At 41.5% G+C, this 26,321-nt stretch overlaps 1 protein-coding gene across 3 annotated transcripts in view; it reads left to right on the plus strand.

Moving 5' to 3' along the window:
* Positions 1–26,321, plus strand: part of ryr3 (ryanodine receptor 3) — a 150,446-nt gene that overhangs the window by 50,106 nt on the left and 74,019 nt on the right. For all 3 annotated transcript variants that reach the window (XM_069161764.1, XM_069161765.1, XM_069161766.1), the window contains 23 exons: positions 438–521; positions 783–942; positions 1,120–1,264; positions 1,684–1,889; positions 2,292–2,466; positions 3,554–3,762; positions 3,950–4,113; positions 4,266–4,314; positions 4,420–4,580; positions 5,713–5,875; positions 6,777–6,863; positions 7,207–7,433; positions 8,348–8,560; positions 9,401–10,007; positions 10,524–10,724; positions 12,963–13,065; positions 13,442–13,576; positions 19,404–19,677; positions 19,860–19,974; positions 22,026–22,158; positions 23,798–23,901; positions 24,548–24,683; positions 25,997–26,180. In XM_069161764.1, coding sequence (XP_069017865.1) covers positions 438–521; positions 783–942; positions 1,120–1,264; positions 1,684–1,889; positions 2,292–2,466; positions 3,554–3,762; positions 3,950–4,113; positions 4,266–4,314; positions 4,420–4,580; positions 5,713–5,875; positions 6,777–6,863; positions 7,207–7,433; positions 8,348–8,560; positions 9,401–10,007; positions 10,524–10,724; positions 12,963–13,065; positions 13,442–13,576; positions 19,404–19,677; positions 19,860–19,974; positions 22,026–22,158; positions 23,798–23,901; positions 24,548–24,683; positions 25,997–26,180 — 4,035 coding nt within the window. The remainder of the gene's footprint in view (positions 1–437; positions 522–782; positions 943–1,119; positions 1,265–1,683; positions 1,890–2,291; positions 2,467–3,553; positions 3,763–3,949; positions 4,114–4,265; positions 4,315–4,419; positions 4,581–5,712; positions 5,876–6,776; positions 6,864–7,206; positions 7,434–8,347; positions 8,561–9,400; positions 10,008–10,523; positions 10,725–12,962; positions 13,066–13,441; positions 13,577–19,403; positions 19,678–19,859; positions 19,975–22,025; positions 22,159–23,797; positions 23,902–24,547; positions 24,684–25,996; positions 26,181–26,321) is intronic.

The raw sequence follows: 26,321 nt of genomic DNA on the forward strand, positions 1-26,321 counted from the left end.
CTGAATGCCGCGCAAGAGCAGATTCAGACTAAGATTAAAGCCCTGCTTGTAATGACTTGCATCTCCTGAGTGAATTATACTATTGATTTTTGAAGAAATATTGGGATCCAAAGCTTATTTGAGCCAAATACTGAGTCATCTCACTGTAAAAACATTTGGCCTGGCTCGATGAGGGCCTCCTCTTACAGTGAGCTTCAATCAGGTATGCAGTTCATCGATTACATACTGTATCCACACAGCCAAAGCTGAGTGCTGCTCATATTGTTACTGCATCGATTCACTGAGATTTATCAATGTCTAATGAGCTGCATTAAAAATCTCCCTCAGTGGATTTCTTTCTGCTGTAAGGCTCAGACTTTTTCATCTAATGAGGTGTAATAGGGCTTGAACATTGATATTATCACTCTCCCTGTTTCATATCTGTCTTTTCTCCTCAGGACCCTGTTGGCTCTGGGATGCCACGTTGCCCAGGTCAACGTTAATGCTGAAGATGATCTGAAGAAAATCAAATTACCCAAAGAGTACGGCATCTGTCTATGAATTCAATTCAACATAAGAATTTTCTACCTGCAGTTTATTATTTTCGTTGGTTTTAATGATTTTTTTTTTTTTTTTTTTTAATCTATTGCCCAAATTTCGAATTTGTTAAATTTAGTAAAGCAAACATGATGCATTTTACCGTCTATATGTGATCAAATACATTCTTGTTGAAGTCATGTAGATGTCAAGGTGCAGTGCTTTCATCTTTATCCTCTGATCTTGTCGTGTTGTATCGTCTGCAGCTACATGATGTCTAACGGGTACAAGCCTGCGCCACTGGAACTGTCTGACGTGAAACTGAATGCAGGTCAGGAGGTTCTAGTTGATAAACTGGCCGAAAATGCACACAATGTGTGGGCCAAAGACAGAATTAAACAAGGATGGACCTATGGCATCCAGCAGGTAAAAGTTATTACTCTTTCTTAATGAGTAAGAAACTGGCTTTAGTTTTCAAATGCTTTTATTAGAGTAACCTCAGATTATTTTACCTTTTTATTTTATTTGCACTGTAATAAATGACTGTAGTCTGTCGGCATGCTTCCTCTTTTTTTATTGTTTGGTTGTCTTTGTTTATGGCAGGATTTGAAGACCAGGCGTAATCCTCGCTTGGTGCCGTATGCTTTACTGGACGAACGCACCAAAAAATCTAACAGAGATAGTCTGCGAGAGGCCATCAGGACTATGGTTGGATACGGATATAACATCGACCCTCCAGACCAGGAGGGTGAGACCAGCACGGAACCTTTAAAACCTATATATACACTTACTTAAATATAAATAATATAAAAATTTCAGGGCCATTTGCTGTTTATTATAAGTGTCGTCACCTAAATCTAAAGACGCCTGATGAATGCTCATTTTTATCTGTAAGCTTTCAGTTAATGTTGTTGAATGTTCAGGGGTTACTTTGTTGATGAGCAACATACATATTTAGTATTATTATGCTGTACTACAGTAAATACTACAATTTAGTAACTCTTAGTTAGCCTATGCAATATTTTCACATATTCAAATCCCGCAAAACAACTTTCTCCTAACCTTTGTTATTTCAGCCTGTCATTTGTTGGAAATATCAGCATGTGTGTATCATTCATGTTAGAGGCTCAGTTTTGCCGTTCTCTCTCTCTTTCTCTCTCTCCACAGCCTTGCACACGTCCGATGATCAGAGCATTGAGACCATCCGCTTCTTCCGCGTGGAGCAGACGTACGCGGTGAAGACAGGGAAGTGGTACTTTGAGTTTGAGGCCCTTAGTGGAGGAGACATGAGGGTCGGCTGGGCCCGACCGGGCTGCAGACCTGACATGGCGCTGGGAGTGGACGACCAAGCCTTCGTCTTTGATGGATTAAGGGTGATCCACATGTGTCCTTTCTTTTAACCTTAAGATGACTGACAGCGAGAAAAGAAATTATTTTGATTTTTGAAGGTCAAAGATAGACAGCAGTTTTGATTTAGTGTACATTTTCTGGACTGAGCGGTTTTAGTTAGGAATCCAAAAATAACAGCAGTATCTTTGTATTTAGAAAGGTTTTTGTGGAAATCACATAAAGTTGTATATTTTTTCATAATTTTGTTTGCTGATACACATTTTCTAAAACAAACAAACATATAGATATTATTATTGATATGACTCTTATTGTGATATTTTGACTAAATATACATTCACAGTCACGCTAGCTTCAGCAGGGTTTTCATTTAGTCAGTAAATTTTGCAAAAACAAACATATTTTTGTTGTTGTTGTTGTTTCTTCAGGGTCGACGTATGCATGCAGGCAGCCGCTACTTTGGACTTCCGTGGAAGGAGGGCGACGTGGTTGGTTGCATGATCAACATGGAGGACAAATCCATGATTTTCACCCTGAACGGAGAGCTCATGATCACTGGCAAAGGGTCTGAGCTTTGCTTCGCTGACTTTGAGACGGAGGACGGTGAGGGCTCCACACTCCAGTCAACTTAAAGTGCTTAGTCATTCATTTATTCTGTGCGTGTTTCCTCCACGGTGTCTCCAGGGGTAAGCCTGGGCTTGTTTGTTTGCATGCGGCAAAACAAAACAAGAAAAGTACAGTAATGCTAACAATGTTGCAATTTAATGAAGTCCATTGTGTCTTTGGCCCATTACTCTGTCAATGAACCATCTTTCAGGACAAGACAGGGTAGACAGTCACATAGGAACAATAAAGATATTAAAATGAATTGTTAGATGCTGGTTTCTGCTGCAATATAGAGTTTGCAAAGTGCTGAAACACTGATGACTTTTATGTGCTTTTCTGGGAAACAGTTGTGCTAATTTAAAAGTTTAATAATTTTTAGTACCAGAGTTTTTATTTTTTTAACATATATATATATATATATATATATATATTTATATGTATTTATATATATTTTAACATATATATATATATATATATATATATATATATATATATATATATATATATATATATATATATATATATATATATATATATATATATATATATATATATATATATATATATATATATATATCTATATCTATTGGGCGGCACGGTGGTGCAGTGGTTAGCACTGTCGCCTCACAGCAAAAAGGTTCCGGGTTCGAATCCGGTCCTGGGCCTTTTTGTGCGGAGTTTGCATGTTCTCCCTGTGCTTGCGTGGGTTCTCTCCGGGTTCTCCGGCTTCCTCCCATCATCCAAAAACATGCACCTCAGGTCAGGTTACCTGGCGCCGCACTAGTGGCAGCCTGCTGCAGCAGCTCCCCCCTGAGAGCCCCCCTGCTGTAGCGAAGAAATTTCCCCTCGGGGATTAATAAAGTGTATAAAATAAAAATAAAAAATATATGGCTAATTAAATGTAGCTTTTAGGGGTAGGGAAACTAAGTTATGATGGTCCAACTTTGTTTGAAAAGGAACCTTTAAAATGTCAACATGGAATGAAATGACTGACGTGCCATATTTCAGAAATCATTAATATTTTCTCACTATACGTCTGTCAATCACAGGTAAAAACCCACTAATAGACCCTACCCTCCTTCAGGTTTCATCCCGGTGTGCAGTCTCGGCATGTCTCAGATCGGCCGCATGAACCTGGGCAAGGACGCCAGCACCTTTAAGTATTACACCATGTGTGGTCTCCAGGAAGGTTTCGAGCCGTTTGCCGTCAACATGAACAGAGACATCACCATGTGGTTCAGCAAGCGCCTGCCCACCTTCTTCAACGTACCTCAGGACCACGTGCATATTGAGGTAGAGAAGTATTCTCACTTTTGTTATTATTTATATCATCTGATCTCTGGTGTTTTGGCCATTTTCTATCTTACTTGACACTTATAGTCATACCTAACAATGCGACTGGATTGGATGGACTTATTGATATTGCTGCTCTTCTTCTTTGTTTTTTTTTATTCCCTCCTCCTGACTCCTAACTCCTCAGGTGACGAGGATCGACGGAACAGTGGACAGCCCTCCCTGCCTTAAGGTCACCCACAAGACTTACGGCACCCAGAACAGCAACAGTGACATGGTCTACTGCCGACTGAGCATGCCTGTGGAGTTCTACTCTGCAGACAAGCTGCTGGACGAATCACTGAAACTCAGGTCGGACGTTCAGTGAGGCAGCTGCTTTCTGAAACTGTTCTAATAGGATTGACAGACTCAATTTGTACTTAAATTCTCCGTGTGAAATGAGCTTGTCGTTTCTAAGATGCACGCAAATCTCTAAAGCGGTCCGGTTTTTGTTTTTTTTGCAGCCACCCTCCGAAGGAAGATGGAGGTGTCAACTACGGAAGCATCACAACTGTAAATCAACCTGAAATTTCAGAGTTACACACGACATCTGAAAAAAAAAACCTGAAAAAACTAAAAAATGTCCTCTCTGTCTGTCGTGGGTTTTTTTTGGGGCAGTACTACCACTCAGTGCGAGTGTTTGCTGGACAGGAACCGGCCTCGGTGTGGGTGGGCTGGGTCACACCCGACTATCATTACTACAGCAAGAACTTCAGCCTCAACAAGACGCGTACAGTCACCGTCACCCTGGGAGACGAGAGGGGCCGCGTCCATGAGAGGTACGTTCCCTGCTGGAGTTCATATGAAGGTTGTGAACCCTGTTGTTGTACACGGCCCTTTAGGACGCTGCAGGATATGTCTTATGCATTCTGCTTGATCATTACACCTTCTCCATTCCCTTTCATTACTTTTTGATTTCTCATGTTTTCTCTTGATGTGTTAGCACGCTTCAGGCAGAGTTTGAAGTAAAAATAAAGCTGGTCCGTTAAAGTAGGTTAGTGCTGTGTGTTGCAAGAGAGTGTACTATGTTGAAATATGGGTGAATGTCGTAGTGTTGTGAGAGAATCCAATTCGACACAGACGCCCCAAACAAATATTACATTAGATTCGATTTTTTAATATTAACTTATCCAATGTTTTTCCAGAAGATAAGCTCTGCTCAGTCAGCAAATTAATGTAAATGAAAAAAAACAAAAAAAACAAAACCCAATAATAACTCTACAATTAGAATCATGATATGACATTTTGTGTGATTATCTCCTTTGCAAACAGGGAGCACTGGATGAACCTTCCATAATCAAATATGGGCAGAATAGCCACCATTAAAATTACAACTATTGCAATGCCTGGTCAAAATAGCCTGCTTGGCAGTATGATTGCCTGGCTTGTGCTATAGCTGTGTAGCTTTCTTGAGTGTGCAGTGCGACTCAGTGCCCCCGCGACTCTGCACCAAATTCGACAACGCATATCCTCGGGTCCCAAATGACACACTCACCAAGTTTGAAGCAGATGGATTGAACGGTTGTCGAGATATGCGAGGGACAAACATACATACGTACATACAAAGAAAGAGTACTTGCATTATAATATAGATTCCCCCAAATCAAACATACAATAATCATGTTAAATAAAAATGTGTGGCAGACCTTTGATTGACACGTATCGATTTATCTTTTATCAGCTGGTTTTCATCCTTATTCAGTATTCAGGGGAGTAAAAAAGGAAGAGAGCATCTGTGAATAAGAATGAGGCAAAAGTCACAAGTCAACACGGATCGATAAATGTTGACATCATGTAAATACATTGCACACGAGTTCTTTGTTTTTCAGCCGTCTCCGTTGTCCTGTGCGCGGTCACATTCACGTGTGTTTACAAGTGCTGGTGCTCATCGTTGTGCTTATTGTGCTGCAGCGTTCAGAGGAGTAACTGCTACATGGTGTGTGGAGCAGACGCCGTCGGCCCGTCTTCCTCCAGCCGCTCCAACTCTGACCTGGAGATCGGCTGCCTGATCGACCTGGCCACCGGCCTCGTCTCCTTCACTGCCAACGGCAAGGAGCTGCCCACCACGTATCAGGTAAACAAGCACAAGTGTGACGCAGAGGAGCGAAGCACAAACTCCAGGATGTGCTTTTAATGACTTCTTTCTCCTGTGGTAAATATATATATAAAGTAGTTTTCTAAACCAGTCTGGAAGGAGTGGAACGTTGTTGAAATTAGAGTATCTACCCCTCAATGCTTTGCTCCATCACTAATTATAGTCACCATTTTTGGTTTAATAAATCTTTCCAAAGACTCACCCCATATTTGTATTACCCACACGCACTGATAAAGACCCTCCATTCTCTCTTCCTTTCAGGTAGCGCTAACAAATTTGCACTGCAGTAAATTGGACCTGCAGAAAGGTAGTTAGGAAATTATACAGCTGAATTCTCATCTTTTATTTTATACTGGAGTCATAACGAAGACAGACATCTGCTCAGTAATCCTCGTCTCGCCTTGCTGATCTCCAGGCTTCATCCTGAATACCTGACTATACGTTGAAGCGATGCCCCGAGAAGCTTCCATCATCCTCGTCTATTTCTCTTCTTTGTCTCTGTTATTGTCTGCTGGTTTCCTCTCTTCTATTCTCTGCCTGACGTCGTCGTGAATTGGCATTTTTTTCAAAGGGGGGGGGGGGGAACCCCTCTGAGGGAATCAAGAGGCTTTTAACTTGATGAAAAAGATTTTTGTCCTATTACCGCATCAAAGCTCAAACTTTTCTGTTCTCTCTCTTCAATCCGTGATCTTTATCATTGAAACAACTAATACTAATGCAACTGGGCTTGGATGGAAAACTCCAGATAATCCATCTGCTTAAAGGTTTAAATACTTCTGACATTTTGTTTTTAATACAATTTTTAGGTGCTATGAATTTGCTATGAAGTTAGGATTGAGTTAATATGTGATGTGGATAACTTCACTATGTTTATTTTCAGGTGGAGCCAAATACCAAACTCTTCCCAGCTGTGTTTGTACGCCCCACCAGTGCAAACCTCTTCCAGTTAGAATTTGTCAAGATCAAGGTTTGTTTTTCTCTCCAAATCAAACAGGGGAGTTTTAAGCATTCTCATTGATTCGTACCATGGCCATTCGCTTCACCTCCCTCACAGTAATTAATAGGTCACTATCATATGTAGAAGCATGGGGCCTTGTACATTTTTTTTATGTCACTTCATTTCAAATAGTCATGCACTGGTCAGCAGGCCCAGATATTGCAATAATTGATTTAATGTTTTCTGTCTGTGCTTGAAGTGTCAAAATGTCAATTCAAGAGACTGTAATTTTAACACCAAAAGCACGCAATACACCCACGAGTTAATATAGTTTTTATTCTTGAAACGTATCTGATTTTCCTTCTGGTCTCAGGATGCCATGCCGCTCTCGTCGGCCATCTTTAAGAGCGAGCACAGGAACCCGGTGCCACAGTGTCCGCCACGACTGGATGTGCAGACCATCGTGGCCGTGATGTGGAGCCGGATGCCGAATACCTTCCTCAGTGTGGAGACAGCTCGGGTCAGTGAAAGGCACGGCTGGGTGGTCCAGTGCCTGGAACCTCTGGAGATGATGGCTGTTCATATACCGGAGGAGAACAGGTAACAGAACAGAATATATGAACACTGTCACCTGCAGTAAATGACTGGTTCAGTTATACAAAGTTATGTTGTGTTGATATCATCTATACATAGGTCATACTTTAGCTGTATGGGACTCCTAAGCGGTGCCTTTTTGCCATCGCAATCATATGTTTTTCATAGACTTTTCATAATGTAACTGTAGGACACATGTTTATAGGCCGGTCTGTCTCTCAGTGGTTTTAGCCATGAGTCAGCTGATTCAGGTACACCAGCAAGTTGTTTCCTTTAATATTCATTTCTCTTAAACTAGGCTAACAAAACAGGGCTGGTTTAGGGCTGATTAACTACGAAATACTGACTTTAAATGTTATAGCAAATGGTACAAATAGCACATGGACTGCAATTGTAAAGCACTTTTTTTTTTTTTTTTTTTTTTTTTTACCTTTGTTAAATGTTTTGCCTCTTATTCACCCATTCACACACACTCACACACACTAACAGAGCTGCCAAGCAAGGTGCTCACCTGCCGTCAGGGTTCGATGTCTTTCCCAAGGACACTTTGGCATAATTAGTGGATCACCCGCCCCACCATCTGAGCCACAGCTGCCCATAATGCAACATTCTATAAATACCGTAGTTACACTTGTCATAACTTAGATTACCCCAACTTTTTAAAACCTAATTTCCATGAAAAGCTGTCATCTCATATCCAGACGAATATGTCATCCTTTTCCTCCTAATTGATAAAATCAACGTGTGAAAGAGTAGAAGCTGTCTGACAGATTCATATCGTCTCACGGCTTACGTTGTAATATTGTTTAATCCCTTTTGTAAACAATGACATTCTGGTTTGCCAACTAAGCGCACACTGCAGCAGTGTAAACGGCTTCTGTGGTCGACACAATCCTATTTTCTTCCTGTCCGTCTTCCAGGTGTTTGGATATTCTGGAGTTATCCGAGCATGAAGACCTACGGAAGTTCCACTACCACACGCTGAAGCTGTATTGCGCCCTCTGTGCTCTGGGAAACACGCGCGTAGCTCACGCCCTCTGCAGCCATTTGGACCAATCACAGCTGCTCTACACCATCGACAACCAATACCTCTCCGGCATGCTGAGGGAGGGCTTCTACAACGTCCTCATCAGGTGTGTTAGCTGGACTGTCAATCACTGGGTTTGAATTTAACATAATCAAATAATATTATTTTTTTGAATTCTTGTCATTTGGAAAATTGTCTTATTTGTCTGCATGTGAGCTATAGAAGAAACACTGGGGAAAATAATGGATGCTTTTGTCAGTGACACAAAATTAACGTCTACAATACTGCAAGTTCTAGACTTTAATAACCTCAACTGTCATGCACAGAGAAAAAGAAGGTTGGCAATATTTTTAGTCATCAGTAATTGAATGATAATCTTAAATACAATTATTTCTTATTACTGTGTCAATTCCAGCAACATTAACTGTTAAATCGATGGAGCGGAGCACGAGATCACTGAGAAAATCTGTCTTATAAATCATAATAATGGTTCAGTGACGTGTTTATATTGCCTTCTCACATCCAGTGTAATTAAGGCTCTCTTTTCTTCATGTTATGTCACATAATAGAGCAAAATCACATTTTGTACTTTAATGACGTCGTCCCTTCCTCCATTATCAGTGAAAACACACTTTTATATGGACGGTATAAACAACTTTTTGGCCTGGTTTTGTTTGAGAAGTTTAAGTTGGAGAACTCAGTAGCTGAGTAGCTCGTCAGGTAACTGCTGAGTCATAGGTATTGATCAACAACCCTCCCTCAGATATATTATGGTAATACTGTTCTATGAGGCTGTAGAAGTCTTACTAATAGCACATTTATACTATTTAAGGAAAGGTTATTGTTAGTACTACATCTAGAGTCCTGAGTCATTATTTGCTGGTACGTGTAATGGCCAGTTACCTCGGACAAATGCAGTGATTGATCTAATTCTTCTTATTACCAGCATCCATCTTGAGACAGCGAAGGAGGCTCGCCTAATGATGAACAACGAGTTCATTATCCCCGTGACGGACGAGACGAGGTCCATCAAGCTCTTCTCCGACGAGTCCAAGCGACACTCGCTGCCCGGCGTTGGCCTGAGCACCTCCCTCAAACCTCGGGTCAACTTCTCGCCCGTCGGCATCATCAGCACAAAGCGCCACCAGTTCCTTTACAGCCCCCAGATCCCCCTGACCAATCTGAAAGAGAAGGCCATCAGCATGCTTACAGAGGCCGTGCAGGGCGGAGGGCTCCACATCCGAGACCCGGTGGGCGGGAGCGTCGAGTACCAGTTTGTTCCCATCCTGAAGCTGATCGGAACACTGCTGATCATGGGAGTCCTAACCAGCGACGAGGTGAGGCTGATCCTCCTCCTCATCGCCCCCATCGTGTTCGGCGAGGCCAAGGAGGGCGAGGAGGAGAAGGGGGACGAGGCGGCGGCGAGGGAGAAGGAGGAGGTGAGCAAGAACGAGGAGAAGGCCGTGGAGGCGGGCGAGGAGGAGACCAAAGAGAGCAAACCGCCCGTTAAAGGCCTGCTGAAGAAGTCGCTGCCCGAGTCCGTCAAACGCCAGGTGATTAAAACGGTCATGAAAAAAAAATGCATTTAATTTCAGTGATTAAGAATGAAGATCGAAAATACCGACATAAAACCAAGTCCATCAATTTATCTGCCATGGTTTTAATTAAATTTAAATTTTGTCCATCTTATTTGCCTTCATCCGATTTGGTACACTAATTCCTCATTTGTCGGCAGTTAAGAGCTTCTATGATTTATTTCTTGCTGAGTAGTGACTGCCTGCGTGTGAAGGAAGGTGGTGGCTGAATACTAATGTTCTTGTCAACGACAAAAATCTTCACAATGCTGTAAACATTAAGCCTTGATAAACACAATTTTTAATCCGTGGATGATGGAGGCGGAGACGGATAATCTCTGGAAAATGGCAGTAATAGGCGACATTTCTCACTGAAAGAAGTCATAAAACTTAGGGGAAAAAAACGGATATTGCAATAATAATTCAAAACCCACATCGAATTGTAGAGACAAAGAAAAAGAGAAAGGTTTTTAAATGGCTTTCTGTCCCTTTCAGATGTGCGAGCTGCTGCACTACTTCTGCGACTGCGAGCTGAAGCATCGCATCGAATCCATCGTCTCTTTCTCCGACTCCTTCGTCTCCAAGCTGCAGTACAATCAGAAGTTTCGCTACAATGAGCTGATGCTGGCTTTCAACATGTCCGCCGCCGTCACCGCCAAGAAGACCAAAGAGTTTCGCTCGCCCCCACATGAGCAGGTACAGTACGCTGCGGTGGAGAAAGTGTATCACAAATTGTTTACACTCTTTGTAGAGATGTATTTTATGTTCAAGGTTGTTTTAGGTATTATACAGGAACAAAAAAAAACAAAAACTGGAAGGACAACTTGGACCACGGGATGAAAAAAAAAAAATCAATGACCTTGAGTGCTGCAGAGTCCGAGGCACAGACTGGAATAAGGGCTTTTGTAGTTCTCCAAGTGCCTTTTAGATTTCAGTTGTTTTTTTAGCTTTACTTTCAGCTGGGATCCCCAAAGGGTAAATTGGGCCATATGTGCAGCTAAATTGAACTTGGAGAAAGCTAAACATCTGGCATTCAAGAGGAGATAAATTGTTATTAGACCCAAAGGGGAAAATATTTGTTACAGTGTGTTCAAATTTGTTAAATTTCAAATATGTTTACAGCTCAGGATTCAGTGAGAAACACTGTCTACGATGCACTTACTCACAGGTCAGCCTTAAAGTTGTTTCTAAGGTCGGTGACGGTTGTGCCAAAAACAAAACGAGGCAAACAGTAGGTGTTGCTGCTGAGAAGCCTAAAATCAAACTGACAAACGGAGCAGCCGCTGCCATCTAAACCTTTCAGACCAAAATATCCTCCTGAGGATTCACTAACTCTCACAACAGATGCTCAAGCAGTCTGCCTCTTTTACTTTTGTGAGATCAGACTCAGGTTTCATTATGCCGTGACGGGGCAAAGGTCAGTCCGGGGTCAGAGTGGATTGTGTAACGTTTATTGTTATTTGGATCCGTATTAGTGGTCACTCTCCTTCAGTTATGCTTGTCATCGACCGAGGCTGCTGGAGGACCTTCCATAATGCATTGACCTCCTCTCTTGTCTTCTCCTCTCTTTCACTCTCTATGCATTTATATGCCACCATTGCATCTCGTTATCTTTATTCGTTCTCTCTGAATTGTTGGTTTCCTCTTTATAATGTTTTAAAATGTTTTCTATATTCATTGCCCTGAGATGACTTGTGTTGCGATTTTCCGCCACATTAATCAAAATTAATTGAAACATTTTATAGTCACTAAGTTGTTTATACAATGCATATGTTCGGCTTTCAAGGAACGGCTTGACCAAGTTGCTTTATTCTCATCATTCATTTGTTGATGATTGAAACACTCGCTGTCCAAAATCAATGGATTCCTCTATTGCAGTTTTATAAAACTCACTTTTGGCTTCCTTTTTTCTTTTCTTTTACTATTTCCTTGTGATTAAGTACTGAATCTCGCTCTTCAGTGGCTCACTATGTCACAAAATTCACAGATCCCCTTGTGGCCACCACACGTTTTTAGTGTTTCAAGTTCAGTGTGTAGACAGATTGCTGTTTTGTTATCATCAGGCCCCATTTTAACATCAATTTATTTTTCATTATTCTTTGTTCCTGCCCAGTAGTCCTGAAGTCTCAGTCATTTCTTTCCTTCGTGTTCAGATCACTTAGTACCGGGCCGAGTAGTGTTCTCGAATGCAGCACAGCAGCGAGTGAAGTTTAATATATGCTCGACTGCGAGGCATCCGTGTTCGGAGTATTTAATTCCAAATCCTCTGACTTATTTAACACTGTAGATAGGAACTTGTCCACAGCTCCACTCTGATCCCTGAAAAATAAGTGGTGGTGGTCAGCAGCAGGTGTTTCCTGTTTATTAAAAAGCTCTGCTAGAAATAGACATCAGAATAGCCTAAACCAGACTGTGCATTTGCGCAGCCTGAGGATGCATCTCATTTATATTTAGTGTTTTATAGTTAGCTTGTGACAAACTGTAAAGCAAACACAGCAGGTTTGTGACTAATTAAAGTAGCGGAAGTCTTTTGTACGTCATGTGATGTGAAGTATTTTAATGATTTAATCTTCACTTGATGTAAAATGCTTCAGATGACTTCTTTCTGCATTGATCAGACAGATATTAAAAGAAAAGTGTGTGTGTGTGTGTGTGTGTGTGTGTGTGTGTGTGTGTGTGTGTGTGTGTGTGTGTGTGTGTAGAGACTGCATGAGTAATTCTGCTGTTCACTGTGACTCAGGATGGTAACGTGCTGTCCTACGTGACCTTCCACTGCTCTCTGCTGTGACGTCCCTCTTTTATTCATTCCTTCACACTCTTCTGTTCTTGTCTGCTTCCTTTCTCTTCATCCCTTCTCCTCTGAAAAACCCATTAAATACAAATTCCCTTCCTTGCTCTTCTAACCGTATTGCGCCGTTCGTCATTTTCCGGCAGATCAACATCCTGTTGAACTTCAGTGCCGGGGAGGACTGTCCCTGCCCCGAGGAGATCCAGGAAGAACTCAACTCTTTCCATGAAGAGTTGCGACTGCACTGTGGTAGAGTCCAACTGCTTACTCAGTAGATGCAGTACAAACACAAGATATTGTCCAAACATGTCACTGTAAATAGCTTTTGACACATCCAGCTTTGGTCATTAGATTTCATTCTAATAAGTTTGTTCTTGAACTTTTGATAAACACAAGTCAAGCATTATGTTTTATGTTTTTTATTTTTTTTATTTTATCATGAGCAGTAATTATATGCCCGGTGTAAAAAAAAAGAGGTTTATGACCAACAGTGATCCACACATTATTTGAAGATATTACTATATTAGCCACCTTCAACAGGGCTGTAAATTTCTGTGCACAATTAAATAGTGTATAACACTTTAAAACTATTGAGTGTCTGAAAGAAATACGTTTCTCCTTGCAGGAATTCCAGTGGAGGAGGAAGAGCAAGAGCATGACACTTCGATAAAAGGCCGCCTCCTCGCTTTGCTCTACAAGATCAAGGGCCCACCTCAGAAGACAGAAGAGGAACCCACCGAGACGGAACAGGCTGTTCCAAGTAAGTTCCTTCAAACACCTGTGAGGCCTAATAACCTGCAAGTGTACTCGTCTGATAAAGTGTCGTGACAGCAGAAATAAATGATTTTCTGTGGGCGTTCATGTTGCCTGATTGTTGTTGTCATGTGAATGCTCTCAACTAGGAAATGGGATGTTCCCAAATGCAAACTTTACCAATGTCCTGCTGCCTGAACACACAATATAAGTTCAACTATATGCTCGGTGTTTTGCTCTCAAACGTGCACAGCTGTGGTAGACCTACGATATATTAGCTTTACCTGGCAGAGTTCGCACTGCAGTTCATTTTCATTTATGCTTTTGAAGGAGTTTTTGATGGCTCTATCTGTCTGTGCACATTTATAATATTTGTAACATTGCATCCAATTTCACGGTGCCAAATATGTTCTACTTGAGCCTGGTAATAAAGCCATGTTTTTCTCCTTCTTTTGATACTTAATGGCATAAAGCTTTTAGGTAGTAGTAACACAATATAACCAGGTGCCGGTAAAAACAATATATAGTTTATGTGATATATATATATATACATATATATAGTAATATATATAGTTATACAAGTTTTTTTATTCTTTAATGACCATTTAAAAATTACAACTCATCTCTGGTTGCCATTAAATTAATATCTATTCAATATCCACATTTTTTTATCTAATTTCTAAATGGCAAAACACTACATCTTTCATTAAACATCACATTGCACTGCTAAATTTTGAAACTGGTCCAGATTTATCCATCATGAATGATACAGAACATAAAACACTTGGGGGTCAGTGGTTTCAATCTTCCTTTCTGCTCCCGTTTGCTGTAAGTGTGGTTTTGTTCTGTATCAAATATTAGAAGACTAATGGACAGTCTCTGTCAGACTCCCTGCTATAAATTTTAATGCCTTCCTCCAGCCTCCCACACCGAGCCTGCATTATTGAAAAGCTTTATAAATGGACAAATGATGTGACTCAGTGATTCTCATACTGAAGCATTACCTTTTCTACATCATATGAAGATCATATTGAAGTACGCTGATTAAATGATGTGTGTGGGGGTTGGAACTTATGGGAAGAAATGTATCACTAGAAACAATTTGAATCGTTTATATTCTCATTTGAATTGCTCAACTTGAATAATTGCATTTTAAATTCAATTAGAATCGCAAAATTGGAATTTGTACTATTTAACTTGAATTTGAGTTTGAGTTTCGCACATCTGGGTCATTAAGTACAGTAGCCTACATGCATGATTACAAATGCCAGATGTATTAACAACCAGCTTAATCAACATCATTACATTCTATTTGTAATAGAGGTTGGTTTCCTGGTTGGCTTTATTTACTCCTACATCACAGAGGCCTACTTGATATTCTGACAACATATTGATAGAATTTTTAAAGATTATACAGAATTGAATTTTAATCACAGGATTATTTTTGCTCAATTTTAGTCCTGCTGGTAAAGGCAGACTCTGCGGCTGTATTGTGGTGTTACGCTAAATACATTTAAAAAAAAAAAAAAAATGAACTGAGCAAGTGAGAGCTCTGAAATTGTATCATTTACAATTAAAGACATGTGGCCAACTCAGAGTTTGGCCATTGCTGATTTTGGAGCAGCTTTGAAACTGAAAAGTCTTTAGAAATGATACTTCACGTTTGATTGTGATCATTTGCAGATTAGCTTGCAGACCGTGTAGTTTTTTTTTTGGACTCCCTTGTGAGCCGCAGTTTGAGATGATGCAAAGCAGATGTGAGCCTGCGAGACATTCACCTTCAGGGCAGCTGGCCTCCTCTTCCTCCTCCTCTCCCTCTTTTTTTGTTTCTGTCTCGTCTCTAATTAGGATTCTGCTCGGATCTGACCCGCTGTTTGCTACAGATGTTGTGTTGTTTGACTTAAACACTCAAAGTTCAGCGATAACTTTGGAATAACAATGTTATCAGTTAGAGAGGTGCAGCATTCAGCTACAGACTTTTCATTCCTCACTCCGGGTCAGCGAGTTTCTCCGTCGCGGGGCTTTGTTTTTATTGTTGCTTGTCATCTGTAAGATTAAAGTTTGATGTGACCTTAAAATCTGTGAAAAAACTGTGGCTAAACTGCAGACTAAGCATCCCGGTGCATTTTTGGCAGTTACTGGAGACTTTAACCACACCAGTCTGGATAAAGTACTGCCAACTTTGCACCAGTATGTTAACTGCCCCACACGGAACAATAAAACTCTGGACTTACTGTATGCTAATGCCATGGATGCATACAGTACTACTGCCCTTCCCCCCCTTGGTAGATCAGACCACAACCCGGTCCTGCTGACTCCCAAGTATGTTCCCCTGGTGCAGAGGCAGCCTGTGACCACCAGGACTGTGAGGAGGTGGACACAGGAGGCTAAAGATGCCCTGCAGGACTGCTTTGAGTCCACGGACTGGAATGTGCTGTTTGGACCACATGGGGAGGACATCAACAGCATGACGGACTGTATCACAGAATACATTAAATTCTGTGAACACACCACCGTACCATCCCGGACTGTAAAATGCTTCCCCAACAATAAGCCGTGGATCACCAGTGACCTGAAAGTTCTTCTTAATAAGAAGAAAGCAGCTTTCAGGTCTGGGGACAGGGAGGAGCTCAGGAGAGTGCAGCGCCACCTGAAGGAGAAGCTCAGGGAGTGCAAGGACTCCTACAGGAGGAAGCTGGAGGCCAAACTCCAGCAGAACAACGTGAGGGAGGTGTGGACCGGTATGAAGGAGATTACTGGGTTCAAAGGGAGAGAGAGACAACCAGGGGGCTCCCTGGAGAGGTCAAATGAACTAAACTGTTTCTTCAACAGGTTTAGTTCACCACCCTCATCTGTCTCCTCCACACCTCACACCTCCCAAACACCTCTGCTGCCTCCCCCCCCCCCTCTGCACCCCCTGGTGAACTGCATAGAGCCCTCAATCTCAAAGGGCTCTTCCTCCATCGACACCTCAACCCCCCTCCCCTCACCCCCCTCTCTGTGACGACTGGCCAGGTTAGGAGACAGCTGGAGAGAATCCACCAGCGCAAGGCTGCAGGACCTGACGGCATCAGCCCCGTGGTCCTGAAGACCTGCGCCGTCCAGCTGGCTGAGGTCCTACAACACCTCTTCAACCTGAGCCTGAAGCAGGAGGAGGTCCCGGTGCTGTGGAAGACGTCCTGCCTGGTTCCTGTCCCCAAGAAGACGACTCCATCTGGCCTCAACGACTACCGACCGGTTGCCCTCACATCTCATGTGATGAAGGTGCTGGAGAGGCTGGTCTTGGCCCACCTCAGGCCGCTGGTGAAATCTTCTCTGGACCCTCTGCAATTTGTGTACCAGCCTCGTGTGGGAGTGGACGACGCCATCATCTACCTGCTGCAACGAGCTCAGTCTCACCTGGATGGAACCGGTGAATCTGTGAGAATCACTTTCTTTGATTTCTCCAGTGCATTCAACACCATCCAACCACTGCTGCTGAGTGAGAAGCTGCGGGTGGTGGGGGTGGACGCGTCCACAGTCTCCTGGATCACTGACTACCTGACAGGCAGACCACAGTTTGTCCGTCTGGGCAGTGTGCTGTCTGATACGGTGGTCAGTGGTACTGGAGCTCCACAGGGAACTGTTCTGTCTCCCTTTCTGTTCACCTTATACACAACTGACTTCCAGTACAACTCAGAGTCCTGCCATCTGCAGAAGTTCTCTGATGACTCTGCAGTGGTCGGATGTATAAGGGATGGACGGGAGGACGAGTACAGGGCAGTAGTGGAGGACTTTGTGGAGTGGGCGGGAAGAAATCACCTGCTCCTGAACGTGGCCAAGACCAGAGAGATGGTGGTCGACTTCAGGAGGAAGACGACGGCTCCACAACCGCTGAGAGTTCTGGGAGAGGAGGTGGACATGGTTGAGGAGTACAAGTACCTGGGTGTGTCCATTGACAACAGACTGAACTGGAAGACCAACATCAACGCTGTCTACAAGAAGGTGATGAGTCGACTCTTTTTCTTGAGGAAACTTTGATCCTTCAATGTGTGCAGCGAGATGTTGGAGATGTTCTACCAGTCTGTTGTGGCCAGTGAACTGTACTTCGCTGTGGTCTGCTGGGGGAGCAGCATTGGAGCCGGCGACACCAACAGACTTAACAAACTGGTTAAGAAGGCCGGCTCCATCATCGGCTACAAACTGGACAGTCTGGAAAAGGTGGTGGAGAGGAGGACGCTGAACAAACTATTGTCCATATTGGATAATCCTGTCCACCCTCTCCACCACCTGCTGCAGGGACAGCGGAGCACTTTCTCTAAAAGATTCCTCCAGCTCCGCTGTCACAAGGACAGATACAGGAGATCATTCCTGCCCACTGCAATAAGACTGTACAATAACTCACCTCTGGCAAAATCCATCACAGTACAATAACACTGTTGACTGTGTTTCTTGGTTTGTTTGTATATAATATATATAGATATATACTGTACTGTGTATATATATATATATATATATATATATATATGTTGACTGTGTTTCTTGGTTTGTTGTATATAATATATATAGATATATAATGTACTGTATATACTGTGCATTTTATATTTATATTTTTTACTGCTATTTACTGCTATTTTATTTTATTGCTTTTCTATTATTCTATTATTCTATTCTATTCTATTATTTTATTATTTCTATTATTATCTTATTGCTTCTGTATGCTGCTGTAGCGAAAAATTTTTCCCTCGGGGATTAATAAAGTAAATACCTACCTACCTACCTACCTACCTAAATGGAGTTTCAAAGGCTCAACCAGATTTAGCAACTTTTTAAGAAAAAAAACACCTCCCTCCTGGGCTGCAGTTTAATTGGTCTGTCTCTGTATCTATATATATATGCTATAGATGTGCTCTAAATGTGGATAAAGTACAGGAAGTAAACTCATGTTATCCCTTTTTTTAAATGAAAACCCTTTCTGTTGTGTGAGGGGAACAGACCCACAGATGTTTCTCAACAGTCCTTGGAAACCTTTAATACATGTGATTACTGCAGGAAGTGAAAGAATGTGTTATCCACATAATCCAACCTTAATGACTTACATCTGATGTTGGTTTTCTCCTGACATAAATAACAAAAGACACACTCTGTACTTCTGTTTCTAAACCAAACACTTTTTGCTTGGTTGTGGATTTTTCTTGCTGATAATAATTTTTTTTTTTCCTGAATATTTTACTTATGTGCCCCCTCAGGTCTGTTCCTGAGCCTCTTAAGCTCCTTATTGGCTTCTTTTCATGCGAATGATATAATCGTTTTGGTTTCCTTTACGATTCAATACATTACAGAAGCCTGTTCACATTGTGCTGTGTGCTAAAAACCTGAAATGTAAATATAATAATCGCAACGCTGGTGACGGTCACGTAGCCGCCCTGAGGCCTCTGATCAAATCATACAAGTTAGATCGTGATTGTCAATTACTTTATTGTGTTGCCATTTTGGCTTCATCAAAAACTTCCACTAAGATACTGTTTAGATAAGTGAACCGTGGATGATTCATGCAGAGCATCTTGTGTGGTTGTTTGGTTGGCGATTCTCCTTCTAAATTGTTTGCTAATGATTTATTCATCTCTGTCAGATCTGCCTGCTGCGAAGGACAAAAAATAAGACGTAATGGTCGGGATAAAATCATGTGTCAGCACAACAGCGGCATTTTGCAGAAGTGGTGCCCAAACTCTGTCAAAACCAATCCAACACACAGGGACTTTCTGTTTAGTGGTGGTCAGGCGTAGAGGCACAATTAGCCCCTGATAACAGGACAGCAATAACTGTATACCATTATTGAATTCTCGCTTCTCCAGCCAACCTGAAGGAGCTGATCTCCCAAACCATAACCAGCTGGGCTCAGGAGTCTCACATCCAGGACCCCGAGCTGGTCCGGGTGATGTTCAGCCTACTGAGGAGGCAGTATGACGGCATCGGGGAGCTGCTCCGGGCCATGAAGAAATCCTACACCATCAGTGCCGCGTCCGTGCAGGATGCCATCAACCTGTTGGTGTCTCTGGGTCAGATCAGGTCTCTGCTGTCGGTGCGCATGGGCAAGGAGGAGGAAAAACTCATGATCGACGGACTCGGGTAAGAAGATATGTTGCTATGAACAGAGTGACGCCTCTTTCTTTGTATTTTTTAAAGGCTGAGTACAGTAAATTGTAATTTAAATAACTGTTCCTCGTTGAATATTGTCCTGTGTGCAACATAGTGCCTCAAAATGATTTCATGTACAATACTGTGACCTTCACTATTCACTGACTATCCAGTGACATCATGAACAACAAGGTATTCTACCAGCATCCCAATCTGATGAGAGTGCTGGGCATGCACGAGACAGTCATGGAAGTCATGGTCAACGTGCTGGGAGGAGACAAGTCCCAGGTAGGCTTGACAAGAGTTAGAATAGATTTGCTGCTACAAAATTATTGAATTAATCAGTTTCTTTGTCCCAAAAGGTAAATTTATTGCAACTTGCAATTTTTTTCAAACAAGCTCAACTCAAAGTTCACTTACACACAATAACTGGAGCTTTCGGCCACATGAGAGTCCTCATTTCCACTGGAAAGGTTTATATTACAACTTTTTATTGGTTAGAGCACCTCTAATCGTTCCCATCTGTGCTGATTTGTTGAGTAAATTGTATTTTGAACAGAAAACGATCCAGGCACCAGAAGGAAGACCTTCGTAAAAATGTTGAAACTTTACCTGTATTTTAGACACAGGAACCTAATTTTGTGTTTCTGTCCCCTTAAAAGTCCCTTCATCCCAAATTAAGTGGCCACTTTCTTCTTAACCAGGGCTACCAGGATTAATATACAGATTTTGTCTATAAAATGTCAGAAAATAATTAAAAAAAAAAAAAGAAATCCATCAAAATATAGCTGACCCCAAGGTGTTGTCTTCAAATTGTTTTGTTCAATTAATAGTCTGAATGGCAAATATATATGAAACAATGGAAGCAGAAAAACGTCACCTTTAAGGAACTGGAAACAACAAATGTTTGGTATTTTTACTTGAAGAATAACTCAAACAATTGATCCATAGTTACAAATTGATTATCTAAACTAACTTAATTACCAAAATCAATTATCTAATCTGAAAAAGTCTTGTTTTGGGGGAAATGCACATGAAAAGTTCACTGTTAGTTCCTGATTCAGATGGTTTGTTAAACTGTTAAGGCCTCACACGTCATGTACTGATCTCAGGAGAACAGATGTTATCCTAAGAAGTTTGAGGTGAGCCAAGAGCAACCGGCTGATACCCAGATAAAAGCCACAGGGGTAACGGAGAGGGCAGAGAAGTGAACTGAGCAGAGGAAGGCATGAGAATGGAGAGAGGAGGCCTCTTCAACCTGACCTTTTTGGGCTGTGCTGACAGAAGCTGGAAGAGCTGGTGGAGATTTAATGCCACGGCCAGTGCCAAGCTTGAAGTGAAGCTCAGACAGATAGACCGACCTCAGGGAGACACTCAGGCCTTCACGTCTGACTCTGGCCGTCGAATCACACAGTCTCAGACATAAATTCCAGACCAGTTTACTGACACTCGATACAACTTCGCTTACCGCGGCCATATAAAGTGCCACTATTGCAGCTTGTAAAAGTATATCAGCTTTGTAATATTTACTCTGTGATTATCTTTGCTGTTGTCTTCGTCGTGGCATGGTGATGAATAATATCAAACCGTTATTTATTTAGTTTAAGATAAGTTAAAATAATTATATCAGAAAAGCAAAAGTTTAAGAATCAACAGGCTTTTTTTTCCAAACCATACTTTAAACAATCAAACTTTATTTATGTCGCACTTTTCATACATTTTGGTGCAGTTCAAAGTGCTTCACAGATGATTGACAGCTCAATAATAAGACCAGAAAAATGATGATTGAAAGTTCACCAGTTGTCAGTTGTCTGATGAGAAGTGTGATTTTCTGAGCCGTGCATTTGCAGATTGTAATTTGCTTGAAGTAATATGGAGGATTTCTCTCACTCTAGTGTCTATCCATCTCTCTGGCAGTTTACTTTTTACATTCGTGGTGTGGAGAAAATGACTCGGCTGATTTATGCTCAGACTGAACCTTGGAATGAGCCCATAGTAGAACTTAGATAAATGAGGATGACACTGAGGTAATGGGATTAGCTAATAAAAAAAATTAAAAAAAAGGGCTTGAAGGTGAAATCCTTTTCCGGCTGTTGTTTTCTGAGCAGGAAATAAATTTTACTGATTGACATAAGCTTTTTGATGGTTTTGTGAGCAATCTTTATCCAAGCCGAGCATGAGATACTCTGCATCCTCCAGACATATCTAAATAAATTCAAAAATCTCCCTGAATTCCTGCAACTGCTCCTTCAGTCAGATATTAGATAATATCTTCAAACATTCAGGAGTCTGGTGGTGCTCCGGTACATGTACATGTGTTTCCATTTCTTCTTCCTCAGGAGATTGCCTTCCCCAAGATGGTGGCCAGCTGTTGTCGTTTCTTGTGCTATTTCTGTCGCATTAGCCGCCAGAACCAGAAAGCCATGTTTGACCACCTGGGCTACCTGCTGGAGAACAGCAGCGTCGGACTGGGTAAGTAACTGTAGATTCACGAAATGAGGGACAGCCGAGCTTCTACTGACAGTCACCGTACGGCTTTTAGAGTTAATCATTCTGGGAGGAAGACAGGTTCAAAATGTGGGAAAGAATACAAATATGCAGCAAAAGAAAAAGTTCTAGAAGTAAAGTGAAGAGGAGAATTACTGAGAAAAGTAGTGATGGGAATACTTTGGCATTTTGAAATTCTTCCTCAAGTGTTTGCCAAACTATGACGACTTAGAAATGCCCTTTTGCTGCTCCTAAAACAATACAAAAAGTTCATGGAAACCAGCCGTTGCTACTCGCTGGAAGCAGTTTTCAAGGTTAATTGAAGTGCAGACTCAGACTTTTCACCCACATTATGCTGTGCGGCCGGTGAACAAGAATAGCAGGCTGTAATTCAAAATGCCAGGATAAGAGGCTGAGAGTGGAAGGTGCAGAGAAGGAGGCGGCTGATAGAGAGAGAAGAATGGCAGCGAGGGCGGGAGGAAGATGAGAGTTATTTAGGTGTGCAGGGCAGGACTGATGAGTCACTGGGCTGCGTGTGCTGCTGTAAACTAAAGCACCTGCCTGAGGAAGACGAAGAGGCTCATGTGGTCCTGAGAGGACGTATGAATGCAAACACAGCAGTTGCGGTGCTGAAAATGACACATTTGATATTTGCGTGTTTATAATTTACATGCGTCAATGTGTTGGAAGCTTTCAGTGCAAATTGTCCCAAATGATAAATTTGACTGCATGAAGGACACAGTTATGATATATGAAATATTTTGTGATCTTAATTGCTCTGAAATAGTTTGCATAATTACTTAGGAAGAAGGTGTCCGCTGGGAATGGTAGCATTTACGTGGGCGGGGAGTTTTTGTGTGTGTGTGTGTGTGTGTGTGTGTGTGTGTGTGTGTGTGTGTGTGTGTGTGTGTGTGTGTGTGTGTGCGTGCGCACAGAGGATTCATTACCTTGAATGTAGGATTATCTGCATAACGTCATCAGTATTTCTGCTGCTGTTTCTCTGAAGATGTTTCTAAAAAGTATATCGGTTACAGTATGTTCATTGCGGAAAATTGGAGTCACAGTTGTAGAGATGCTTCATCTCTGAAATATTATCTGAATCACAATTCATTATTGTCAAAGCATAGGTTACAACCAAAATTGAGAAAAGTAATATAATATATATAGTAATATAAAAGGTAATGTATATTATTTTTTTATCTCAATGGTTTCTCCAAATTCTCTTGCTGTTCGCACCTCTAATTGAATGCCAAATATTATTGAAATTATATTTTCAGTAGAATTGTATTAATTAAATATTTTGTGAAATTTAACACCCAGTTATTTTCTAGAACATGTGTTTTGGTGCTTTTAGTTTAATCTGATAAAGTCAAAAAAAAATTTGCTCTCCTTAAATATCTAAAATGTTAAAATAATATTTAAAAAAGGTCAGATATTAAGTCAAACTAGTTTCTACATGACCTGATACTCAGACAGAACAGGGAACATGTGATGTGTTGATAGACTGCCCCCTGTTGTTTAATACAGGACATACGTAAAGTTTGCTCTGCTCATGACTCTGTGTGTGTGTGTGTGTGTGTGTGTGTGTGTGTGTGTGTGTGTGTGTGTGTGTGTGTGTGTTTAGCCTCTGAAGCCATGCGGGGCTCCACTCCGCTGGATGTGGCAGCATCTTCAGTGATGGACAACAACGGCCTGGCTCTGGCCCTGGAGGAGCCCGATCTGGAGAAGGTTTGTTACATCCACATGAAAAACAAAATCACAGCTAAATCAAGTTTACAAATGGCTGACTGCACAGCTACTAATCCTACAGCACCAGGCAGATTAGATTACCAGCCAGTGTTTACTCTGCTCGGTCTGACCTCGAGGTATTTGTTATTGTAGCAGTTAAATCTGTCACATGATCCTGGATTTAGTTTGATGTTAATACTATTTCAGGCTCTGTAAAATTGTAAAATGAATCAGATTTCATGTATCGTCCTGCGAGAAGAGAACACGATATATTTGTAGTATGTCAAAAAAGCACGTGTGCTGGGACATTGAGATGAGATAAGCCTCGATAGTGCTACAATTTTCAAATTATGTTTATATATTCGGTCATATTAGTAATAAATACCAGAACAGTTTGAAATACAAAAAGATCAGCAGATATCCTTGCTCTTATTAAAGCTTGTCATCACTGACTTACCCCGAGAGTAGGTCAAATAGAAAACTCATGCCGCCCACGTTTTTCTCTGAAAAAATGCAGAAAGATGTGACAGTTGAAAAAGCTGACTCAGCAGATGCTTTCAAACTGTCACCGCCGCTGACACCGAGAGTCAAAAAGACAGTGTGCCATTATAAAACCCTGGAGTGAAAGAGCATCGTTTGTGTGTAGGTGGTGACGTACCTGGCCGCCTGTGGTCTTCAGAGCTGTGCCATGCTGGTTGCCAAGGGTTACCCCGACATCGGCTGGAACCCCATCGAAGGAGAGCGCTACCTATCGTTCCTCAGGTTCGTCGTCTTCTGCAACGGTACGTACGTCGGCTTCGGTGGTGTGAATATTGTAAATATTTTCTTTCAAAGAGAAATGTCACATCCCCTGTTGTTCCTCTCACTTTGGAAGTTTACCCCAGCGTCTTGTCAGCTCACCGTCAGTGCACTTACAACAAAACGCACTTCTGACTGCACCCATCAGTGATGCTGAACAGACGTCAAACAGACTTGGAAGATGTTAACCCAGAGAGAGCATGTCTTTGTGGTGTTAAGGTGTCCTGTGGAGTTTTACTAAAAAAACAAAACAAAGTTTGTTTCTTTACATTCAGTGTTATGAAAAAAAAAAAGTGTTCTAACATGTCCATCATTAAACATTTTCATTGCATCACCAGTTTTCACTCAGTAAAAATTTAGTGAAAACTATTTCCAGGATTATGTATCACATTACCCTCGGTTGTGCGTGTGTACAGCACAAAACAAGAAAACAAATATTTCAAAACCTTTGAAGGGGTAAGCACCTGTTCTGGCTGAAAAACGCCTTTCATAACTCTAATTATGAGACACACAACATTACATAGCTATTGATGACTGGTTACCCCAAGATTACATATAAATATATTGGACTGGAAGCAATAATTCATTTCATTAGATTATATTTGTTGGATGTGTATCTATGTGTAATTTTGTGACTTTTAGGTTCTTTTAAATTCGGAGTAAAATAGATTAAAACAAACAAACAAAATTCCATAGCACTGCAGGAGGTTAAAAAGTCCAAAGGGTACAACAGAGTTACTCTTTAAAAGTACTTAAACAGATTTAATAAAAACTTTGACAAGATGCCTGGAAGAAGCAATAAATGATTAATATCAAGAAAATTTCTAATTAAGAAACACCAACTTCAAAGTACTTTATTTTGTATGTGAATGCAGGGATTTAGTAGGTGCCACTTCAACTTTATAAAATGTTGTATGTAACCTTAATAGAACATTAATAATGTATAAAATGTAATATGTTATATTCATAAATGTGAGAAGTGCGTATAGATGCATTTCTGAGGTGTAACACTGACACTGTTATTGTTAGAGAAATAAAAAACAAAACAAAAACAGGATTTGCACAAATCACAGAGTCTGCCAGGGAAACCAAAACTGGGAGGTTCCAGAGTGGAAATGTTAGTCAGCTTTTCCTGGATAAAAAAAAATGTAAGCAGGGCGCTGAGTACCACTTTCAGGATCGCTGCGCTCCAGCTGACTCTGACCTTTTCCTTCGGGGATAATTTAAATCATAACCGAATGTGCGAGAAGGCTGAGTGCCAACGCTTTTCTATTGGTCTGCTGTGTTTGTACACCAGGTGAGAGCGTGGAGGAAAATGCCAACGTGGTGGTGAAGCTGCTGATCAGACGCCCGGAGTGTTTCGGCCCCGCGCTGAGGGGAGAGGGAGGTCAGGGTCTGCTGGCTGGCATGAAGGAGGCCATCAAGATCGCTGAGGATCCTGCCCTCGACCTGCCCGAGACCCCTGCTGGAGTCCCCACTGGGTACAAAACCACACCAGTTTCCTACATAATAGTTTTTCTTGAGTGTTGAAAAGCTGCTGAATCAGCATTTAGATCACCACGAGAAAAGCCCTTTAGAGGCTCGAAAGCCGTCGCTATAGTGATTAAATCTCCCATTATCTT

This window comes from Embiotoca jacksoni, unplaced genomic scaffold (assembly GCF_022577435.1).
Source record: "Embiotoca jacksoni isolate LCO1_2020_lvr unplaced genomic scaffold, fEmbJac1.0.p SCAF_29, whole genome shotgun sequence".
In the NCBI taxonomy this organism is placed as follows: Eukaryota; Metazoa; Chordata; class Actinopteri; family Embiotocidae; genus Embiotoca; species Embiotoca jacksoni.